Consider the following 10,638-nt stretch of genomic DNA (forward strand, 5'->3'; position numbering starts at 1 on the left):
CCACATTTTTATAAGTGATTTATTCTCCCCAAAATAAACCCAAATCAAACTTTTAAGCACAAAGACTTCAAGTACAAAGCATTGGGATTATTGCAAATGTTCAATAAATTAACTTATTTCTTCATTCAGACATATTCAGTAGTTCACATTAAAGAAGAAATAATAAAAAAAAAAAACATAAAGAGAAATGGAACAAAAATAAATCACCTGGCAAGTGAAAACAGAGGGAGAAAGACCTAAAAAATCAGAGTGAAGCCAAGTGGAATTTACATGTGTGAACAGAGGAATCAGTTTTAATGTTCTGTCTGGAAGGGGGGAAAAGCCCAAAGAAGATTCAATGCACCCTGCATTCCCAGAATAATCCATTTCCCGAATACAGTGGGGAAGCTGTCCATCACGGTCCAGTTCCTAAGCGAGTCTGATGTTGGGGCTTAAATCCAGACTAGGGGTCAGGAAACCTGAGTGAGACTTTCAGAGAAACCTCCAGAGCTCAAGTAAAGCTTGAAAAACCAGGCAGAATATGACTTGTTAAAGCTGATGTTGGTTAGATGTTATGAGAAATRTTGAAAATGAGAAGTAAAGATGGTGAACTGGAGAAAGGTTACATGCTTCAGGTTAAAAAAAAAAAAAACTGATGAAAAAGACTAAATACGAGCCATCAGAGGATGGACTTCATTAGCATGAGAAGCTAAACAGTGGCTGCCAGTCAACCAAAGGAAGGAGTCGTGTTCACCCACTAACAGTCTGCCTGGGACTCTTCGTCACAGAGTCATGCTTGAAGCTGTCGCTACATGCCATGTTTCAGTTCAGTCACAGAACTACGGCCACAATTCGTCTAGAACTCACCACAGTCCCAGTTCTTTAGATTTTCCCTCAGAGCCAGATTTTYACTTTTTCCCTCTCTGGACAAATCATATTGTAAAGATGTGTTCAGACGTACTGGCAGTGGCAGATTGGATTATATATTGGAGGAAAAAGTGGTCATAAGGTGGACAAATCTACAACTATGTTGTTTCAAAGGCAGAACTACAAACTTTGACTCAAAGCTAATAAAAAAAAAACACTTTATCGAGATGGAAATAAGAAACTTCCTAGTAGGTGGATAGACGACTCCTTTACTGGGGTCAATGTTTGCAATGACCCCAATGCAGACCGACATTAACACTGTTTATTTCATTTATCACAAGTCACCATGTGAATGCTTCATTAGCTGAACTGTTCAGTTTCCCTGTGAACAATTAGCAAAGCATCGAATGGTTAAAYTGTTAAAGCTCTAAAGAAAAACCCAGACCCTCCTCTGCAGAAGATTTTAGTTCTAAAGACCAACACTGGGACTGGCAGTGAATAAATATCTGACCAGCAGACCCCAAGTGGGGCCCAAATGTTTCAGAACAATTTTCACAAATTTATGCTTCTGCTGTCTAATCAGCCCATAGTCCCCTCATACATATGGACGGGAAAAAAAAGGTCAAACTTATAACAGTCAATGGAGATAATTAATTAAATAATTTTAATCAGTTAAACTCGCACATCAAAATCAGAGGGGGCAACTTGTACTCCACTAGCCTGATTCTTTGAAAATCATGGCAGCCTTTCTAACGGAGAATTTTCAGGAGCTTTTCTGCGAGATGGAGAGATTATATAATTAGCATCCAGACTATGTGGTGGGTAAAGTCAAAGAATTGGTCGAATGCCGAACATCAAATCACACTAGTGGAGTTAAATAAATCGGTGTTAGCCCTGCCTCTTGATCGATAGGCGATTGTTTCACTGTTATGCTTCAGAAATAGGAACCGTGAAATACACAAACATACATTTGATTAACTATCTCAAGTGTGTATTTAAATTATTTAATGGCATATTTATTTAAACATCTGATTAAGTATTTATTTTATGGTGAATTTAACGACTTAATTTTGTCCTTTTTAATCCTCCATACAGACATGCCTGGTCCAGCCGTCCCTACCTCTGATTAACAGTCCTTTGTCGTGTCTTTAGTGTTTTACACAGAAAAAAAACGATAATCAACATGTACCAACTTGACAAAAAATTAATTTAAAATYATAGTTAGGCACTTTGTTACCACCAGCATCAAACTATTTATTCTGATTTTTTTTTTTTTTTTTTGTTATATTAAAACCAGAAAAATAACTTGGTTTTTAAATATTTTTTACTGCACGCCATTAGAAAACATGCCTGCTTATCACACTGAAGCCAGGTTTAAAGAAGTAAATGGTGGATGGAAACCTTTGCATGMTGCAGTGATTTTACAGGTTCTAATGAAATGGATGAAAGGTAAACAGAAGGCCGAAACTGCYGCTTTCCACCTGGATCACCTGGCTTATATTCAGCTCTTCCTGTTTGACCAGGTTGGCTCACACCACCATGTCTGAACCAATCAGGACTGGTTCAGATGAACCTGGAAATGGTAAGCATCTATTTTTTTTTAAAGGTTTAATCTAGAGACTCTTCTACAAAAGACCGGTTTCATATACAGTTCTAACTTTTAACTTACGATTTTTTTTTTAAACAAAATTTCAGTACATGTGCTCATGCAGAGTAAAACAAATTATTTTTATGAGCGCTATTGCTAATTCCAGCCCTGTGGGTTTGGTTTCCTGGGCAATATTCCGCCATGTTGGATGTTATTTTCCAAAAAACACTTCTGATTTGGAGGTCAGAGGTTTTAGAATCAGAGCGAACAGCAAACAAGCCACCCACCATGTCAATATGTCCACAACAACAGTAGCAGCAGCAAACCGGCGCTGAAGCTACGCTTAAGCGACCTCCGAGGAGTCGCAGCAGTCATCTTCCCTTTTGCTGGAGACCTGGTGGAGTCAGAGCGGATCGTTAGAACAGGTGAGGCATGGCGGAAACTGGCTGCCCCCACCCCTGACTAGACACAGACAGAAAGGCAGAAAGAGAAGGAGGAGGAGGTGTGAGAAGTAAAGAACCAAAGCCACAGGTTTGTTGTTAATTTAATCATGTGATTCAATATAAAACATTTATGAAAAAGGCAGAAAAAAAAGAGCAGAAGGAGTCCAAGCAGAGAGACAGAGCAGTTCATGCATTCAGAGTCCGGCCCGTCTCAAGAGTGCGGCAGGTCCGCCCAGCTGCTTGGCACCACAGCTGGAAACAGCAACTGATGCCTGCACCGACTAAGAGGCGTCTACGCAGGTCTAAACCCTCCTCAGAGAGGAGACAAACGGCTGTGAAGGGCTYCATGTCGACCTCAACCTGCCTCCTGATGAATCCCAGAATCCTCTGAGGATGTTCCTCCAGATGACTTCCTGAGCACCAGGTTCTGATCCCTCATCACACCGACTCATCAGACCGCAAGGAGTTACACTCAGAGTGGCTCACTGATCACACTGAGCATCAACGTGTGTGTGTGTGTGGCATTTGTGTCTAGATAAGAGGTGTGGAACAAATATGTCTGCACCAAGAATCAATATAGTTCTTGAAAAGCTATATTTATCTGTAATAAAAATAATAAATTTCAAATGTAGTGTTTCCAACATACAATGGAGTATTAGGGTCAGGCCAAGAATGCTTTTTCACTTCAAGAATGTCGTATTACAAAAAGACGTATGACAATTAAGTCACGACAATACAAGAATAAAGTAATAGTATGACCAGAATATGGTTGTATAGTAGGAGAATGAAGTGGTCATTTTATGAGAATTTCTCCACGAACAATAATCAAAAGATAAAATGGGGAATGTTGAGCAACTTGTGAAGTTATACGTTAGTATTGGTTTTACAAATAAAGAAATGCTTAATCTTTTAACATCAGAGTTAAATTATTATCAGCGGCTTTAACACTTTGAAGCGATTCTGCAAAGAACGAAGTATATTTTGAAGAAAGAATCGAGGACTTGCTGAGCTGGTCACGTCAGATCGTAACAGTTAGCAAAGCCTTTTTCTCACTAAAACAACTTTTTTTTTTTACTTTTATCTGGTAATGTTGCATATTATGACTTTGCTGTAATTWAAAAAAATAAATAAATAAAATCTCTTACTCTGGCCCCAACACTCCGTGGTACCAACAAGGTTTTAGGTGTCTGGATGTGTGAAGTAAATTTGTACTTTTCACAAAGACTTGGACAGGACTCACCAGAGTAGGACTCCATACTGGATTATAGAAGTGATCAGCTGATTCTGGCACAGGGACAGGAGCCAATCAGCCCAGTTAAAGATGATAACCGAACCCCAACCTAGTCTGGTGTCATTTCATTTCTCTGGGTTTATCATCAACACTTGTCATCATGCCCACAGCGCCTCCTACTGACTACATTACACCATTTATGCATAAGGTGAAGACTTGGCTGTTGCTCAACATGAGGCTACAGGTTTCTATGACAGACAGATCTGCAGCAATGGGGGATTCTGATCCAGTCCATCCAAGCACTCAGACATTCTAGTGATCTCTTGAACTGGTCTGGATCAGACCAGTTCTAAAAGGTTCTCTGGCAACTTTACTGCCGTTTTCCAACATTTTCTGTCCAGTCGTTCAACATGTCTGAATATCCTAGACTTCGGGGACGTAAAAATTTGAGCTAGGAGTTCTTAGAAAAAAAAACCTCCTTCTGACGTGTTGCTTCAGAAAGTCTGGAGAACTGCAAATGAGGGCCTCTTTAAAACATTAAAAGAACGTCTGATTGCTGGGAAGAAAAGAACAGAAAATTCTGCAGATTCTTTTTAACTATGAAAAACCATCAGATGAAGATCTTCATAAAAAACGTAACACCTCTTCCAACAAACTCAAACCGGCAGAGATGAACAGCAAAATATTGACAGGAAAAGATTTCTTGTGCTTGTCGTCCTTCCACAGCGACCAACGTTTCCTTCCAATCCACGGCGGACGTGAAGAGAGCAGGAAGTGTGCTAACGAGATGCTGGAAGCCAGAGGTGTTGCCGATCTTAGAAAAAGGATTTCAGCTTGGATCGTTTCATTGTTTGCAGCTGCAGAGCACCAAGTCCTTCCACCCAGAGCCAACGCTGACCAATCATCTCTCAACAGAGGGGGGGGGGGAGGAAAGTGTTTAAGGCTATGGCGGCCCACTCTGGTGTTCACTCACAGAACCTCATTTCAGACCAAGAGCCCCACAGAGAGAGTGAGCAGAGAGAAGACACGCTGGACACAAACAAGAGAGCAGATCAGAGTGAAGCCGGCTTTTTTCAGCGCCGTTTATACCTTGCTCCTGAAGAAAGGCTTGGCGCCGGGGCCGCAGTACTCGTTGTAGATGAGTTTAAACAGGAAGAGGTGGAACAGGGTGATGAGCGACGCCACACTGAACCAGAACAGAAAGGGCAGGCCAGGGTATCTGTTCGCCATGTGCTCCTCGTGAGCCAGGATGGCCTTGAGGTGCAGCGTGTGGCGCAGGTCCTGCAGGTGGCGCAGGTCGGTGGAGATGTAGAGCAGCGGCGTGATGGGCTGGGTCACCATGACGGGGAACGTGTGGCCTTTGACCTCGGAGGTGAGTTCGACAGGCTCGTTGAGGCAGCCGGCCTCGCAGGCGTACAGCTTGACTGCCGCCTCCTGCTGCCTCACCGACAGGTGCAGGAAGGGCTTCCCCTCGCTGTCCAGCAACACGGCCAGGTTGATCAGGTCCTGGTTGTAGTGGATCCCCCGCAGGGCGTAGCTGTTGTGCAGCACGTCCGGGTCGGCCTGGAACTGAAGGTGGTTCTCTGTGAACTGGAGGCCGCCGAAGCTGAGCACCATGCCCTGCATGGCCCCGTGGGCGCCAGCGGCAACCAGCACCTTGCAGCCCCTCTTCTGCAGGGTGAGGGTCCACAGCGTGATCAGCTGCAGGATCTGAGCCGTGTTGCTCACGCGTTCAGGCCACAGGTTCTCGGCGTGCATGGTGGCGTGGCCGCTGAAGCAGTGGTCGGCGTAGTTGAGGCTGGACATGAGGCGCGCACGCTCCTCCGCGCTCGGCCGCTGGTCGAGCAGAGGCGCCGTGGAGGAGGACAGGATGTAGTAGAGGGTGTTGTTCACAGTGCGACTGGACGGCGTGTGGGAGTCCGTGATCTTTCTCATTTCGATACCTGAATTCAACAGACAGAATTTCATCTGGTCAGTAGCTGGGTTTCCGTTCCAAATGTGGGCAAATGTTTTTCCAATATTCTGCTCATGTCAAAAAAAAMCCCCCACAATTTCACATTTGCTGTGTTTCCATTAAATAAGAAGTTAAATTAAAATCACATGTGAATATACTTGTTCATGCAATAAGTCATTAAAAAATATGGCAGTGACTGTTGTAAACCGCTACATGAGATTATACTCATAATTCAGCCGTGAAACTGGCGCTGATCATCCATCAGCCTTCAGAGGCTGGTGTTTTGGGCAAACTGTTGTCAGTGATTTTACAGAACAGACATGGAATAAACACACTGGAATAACACAGCTTTTTATGAACTGTGATAGCTCTGGTGGAGCCAGCTGCACGTTGTCTGGGAAAAAAAAMCCCATCATCCTCATGCCGTTCTTGTTTTCATCATTTTTGCCCGTGGCAACGTTGATCATGCTGTTGATCGTGTGACTAGTGTAATTCGAAAAACGCGTTTTTGTTGCAGTTTTGCAGCAGCTGCTTGGTTCATGTATGCTTTGGTTTTGCTATAATTTTGTTATCAGCCGTACATCGTGTTTTTTGTTTCACATGCTCATTACCTTATTTGAGATACAGATGTACAAAAAAATTTATATTTGTTAAACTAGTTGTTTTTTTGGGTTGTTGATTTTAAAAGCATAGTTGTGTGTTTAAGCATCGTCAACAATGTTTTCCAGTAGTATAGTTAACCAGTAATGTTTTTACGATTCCTGTCAACGTAACATTTTTCAATACAAAAAACATGATGGGCTGCTGGTGGACCAGCCTGCCACCCCGATCACAGAACTTAGCAAGTTCTCTGGGGGAAGCCCTGACTAGTGCACTGATAAACTGGCCTTAATTGTCAGAGATCGGTGATTGGCCGATACTTAAATGTGAAGACGTTGTTATCCACCTATCTTATCTATCTGAGCAAAGGTCTCAAAATCAACCACTGTCCTCTGATGTTCTGCTGTGAGACCGGCTTGACTGACAGACCCACACACCAGGTCATGTCTGCAGTTAACAATTACCACCCCACAGTTGCAAACTCAGGGACTTACTTTCTATATATAGCAACATTTCCGACAAAAAATATTTGTATGGCAGGTCAGGCTTTGTGAAGATCATTGATCAGCCAGAAAACTGTAATCGGTGCACTCCTACTTGATTGTGCTATAAAATGGCACTATGTGTCTCAAATGTACATAACACGAGCTCCTTTAAGAACTTCAGGCAGCTTGGAAGGAAGGCATAAAGGATTGAATGATGGGCTGACAGCTTAGCACAGATCTGGATGATGTTTGGCTCAGAACTGTAAAAACACAGTCAGTGAGCTGCTTACCTGAGCTAAAGAGGTCCATCCAGGCCTGCTGGTGTTTCTGAACCAGCTCCTTCACGTCAGCCCTCAGAAGCTCCTCCATCTCCTTCTTGGCGCCATCTCTGAGGCTGCTGAAGGTCGCCTCCAGCTTCGAGGACTCGATGGGCTCTGAGGTCCAGACCACAGACAGGATGTTGTCCGAGTACTCGGATTTTGCAGCGACCTGGATCCTGTTCTTCAGCTTTCTGGTGACCACCACCACCAACACGACCTGGCTGTTCTCCACCTGCACCGTCCCGGAGGACAGCTCCACCTCCCTGTCGCCGAGCGTGTCCACGCTGGAGGAAAACCTGCTCCTCGATCCTGGGCTTCCGGCTGATATGTCCACGTTAGCGACCCGATCCGAGGGGTTGTTGATGTGGATTCGTTGCAGGTACACGTTGGGTCGGCTCCGGTGGGCGATGAACTCCTCTCGGATGGACACGCAGTCCCGGGCGGACTGCACCGCGGCCGGCGAGGCGCACCGGACCGAGAGCACTGCTCCCTTCCGGTACCCCAGCAAGTTAGCTTCAGCCTCGGCCAGTCCCCCCGCAAGGCGGACGTTGACCCTCGGAGAGTGTTCGGTTTGGTGAACCGGCGCTGAGCCCGGCTGTGAAGACGAAGCCACCCACAACTTGTTGGCGCCCACATCGATGAGAATATGGCCGTTTCCCGACACGAAAGGCATGTCCAGCGGCTCAGAGGGGGTGCTGTAGATCCCCTCTCCCCGATCCGCTGTGGACTTCCACTTGTGGATCTCACTCTGGAGGCACTCCCCCGCAGCGCCTCCGGGCACAGCCGAACCGCCCAGGAACGTCCACCTGCGCTCTGCCCCCAGGAACCAGTAGAAGATGAGGAAGAGGAGCGTCCCGATGAGGACCCTTCGCGCCCAGCTACTCGACAACAAGCCCGGTAGCCCCTTCAGTCTCTGCTGCAGCCACATTTTCTGTTCAAACAACGGAAGCCCAGATGCGAGTCTGCGTGTCAACACGACACCCCGAGTGCTTACGGGTCACTTTAAAGTCTTGCATTCATTTCAGGTGTCGGATTCAGTTCAGGAAGCTACATTTATGGTGTTAGTTCAAGTTCCGATAGGCAGAGATGAGTCTAAGGAGCCGCATTAACTTCAAGGTTCCGTTTCCTCAGCTGAAGGTAAACTGAAAGTGTCCCGTTCAGCTTAGTTGTCAGGTTCCACCGGGGAGGATAGCTTAGCTAAGTAGCTAGCGCTGAGAAGCAACTCAGTGGAACATTTCTTTCTCGCATCTTTTTAAGTCTGACATTCTTCACCAAGTAAGCATGAAGCTCATCAAAAATACCACGTCCAAAATATTTTAGTTGCGTTTGTTAATCAACCCGAAAAGGAATCACCTGACGTTGTAGTAGACTCCAACGGCTGACACTTCCGGTGGTCTCTTCTTTTACTTCTTCTTCTTCTGATTTTATGGTGTTTACTGGCAGTTTACAGACTTAGTGTATTACCGCCATCAACTGGACGGAGGAGTAATCCAGAAATTCATTTTATCTTATATCTTTAATAACCTGAAATAACTACAAACACACTAAATCCTCTCAGCTCTATTTTTGTCTTTTAAATATTTCGATGGTCTCTTCTTTTTCCCTTTCCTGTGATAATAGTTTTAGTGTAGTACCGCCTCGATCTGCAGGAACTGAGAACAACACAGTACAGATGAGATTAGAATATTCATTTTAAAATTATGATGCGGCATATTTTGTCTCATACTAAGAAAAATACATTCGCATTATCTCAGATCTTCTTTTCACAGTTTCAATTATGTTTTAGTTAAATTATCCTGACCAATACATGGAGGTGGGCAGCAACTACATGCATTCACCTCAGTAACTTTTTGAGTAAAAAAACTACAGCATTCTTTTGAAATTAGACTTCTTGTATGAACACAGGCTTTATTGCTCTAAGTTCAGGTTCTTTTCTTTTGGTTGAGGCTGCCAGTCCAGTCAGTAAACATACAGTATCTACTGGCACTGCCTGTGTTCCTCTAACACAGTGCAGACAATATCTGACTTACTTTTGGATACGTCAGACATTACTTATCGTAAAGTACTGAGTTCAAAAACTCTTATATATTTATAAATAAACAGATAGATTTGGAAATGTTTCTTCTGTCTGAATTTGTTATTTTGAATGAACAACTTAAAAAAAAAACCACACCGCTGAGTTCACCACTACTTCTCTACTTCAGTTAAACTTTCCCCAGTCTTGTGCTGCATCACTGTCACTGACATGAAACAAATAGCATAACCTATACCCTCCAGCACCCAAAAAAACAAATGGCAAAAAATGGAAATAAATATCAGTTGTTAATATTGGTCCAGTTTTAGCCATCGGACCGATTTTAATATGTAAAAATGACTAATATATTGTGCATCCCTACTAAAGAGTTCTGTAAATGACCTAATCATTTTATTCTGATGTCTAAAAGATGCAGGACAGTGGCTTTGGAGAAACATACTTTAGATATCTCACTCTTAGACGGCTTACTGATGGTTCCTCGAATTTACAAAAATAAAAAAAGAGATCAGAGCATAATGTTGCTTTGATTTTAACTTTATCTTTTTATATTCACCTTTGAAAACTCCTATAAATGTTGTGTTTTACTGTTTGTTGTAGGCTTTGAGACAGCTCCTAACAATTGGACACTTGTTGGTTTTTTGGTATGCTAACAATTCATGCTAAATGGTTCGTATTGTCTTTTAGCATTACGAGTCGTCGGTTGACGGTGGCACATGCTTTTTTTGTAGGATTTTTAACATGAGTTCTAAACCAAAGAAAACAATGAAGAGACAAGCTGTCTTTGCACATGTATTATTTCCAGCAAAGTAGTTTACACACACAGCTTCTTACAGCCCAGAGTACACAGCTCTGGAAAACAAAGACTACATGCTTTATTTTTTAATACACTTTATTGCACCGAAAGTGATATCTATCTAGATCAGAACGCGGCTGCACAGTGAACCCATTTACAGCAGATAGCGGCTCCCCTCTCTTGCAGGTACTGCGTACCCCCGCTAAATCTTTTAGGGGTACGCAGTACCCTGCCGTACCCCCTTACTTTCACCCCTGCATGTACCTGATGTCAATTGACCAGGACTGTGTAGTCCTTCACTTGTCTAACCTGATATTTTGAAAATTTTGGGAATAAGTGGTGG

The 10,638-nt window shown here is 43.6% G+C and overlaps 1 protein-coding gene across 1 annotated transcript; it reads right to left on the reverse strand.

Moving 5' to 3' along the window:
- On the reverse strand, positions 1-8,884 carry kiaa2013 (KIAA2013 ortholog). Its single transcript, XM_008412989.2, has 3 exons — positions 7,438-8,884; positions 5,198-6,051; positions 1-2,828 (listed from the first exon to the last, which is right to left on the reverse strand). The coding sequence occupies exons 1-3, from the start codon at positions 8,393-8,395 to the stop codon at positions 2,778-2,780; spliced, it is 1,863 nt and encodes a 620-aa protein (XP_008411211.1). The 5' UTR covers positions 8,396-8,884; the 3' UTR covers positions 1-2,777.
- Between the last annotated feature and the right edge of the window lie 1,754 nt (positions 8,885-10,638).

This window comes from Poecilia reticulata, linkage group LG7 (assembly GCF_000633615.1).
Source record: "Poecilia reticulata strain Guanapo linkage group LG7, Guppy_female_1.0+MT, whole genome shotgun sequence".
Classification (NCBI taxonomy): Eukaryota; Metazoa; Chordata; class Actinopteri; order Cyprinodontiformes; family Poeciliidae; genus Poecilia; species Poecilia reticulata.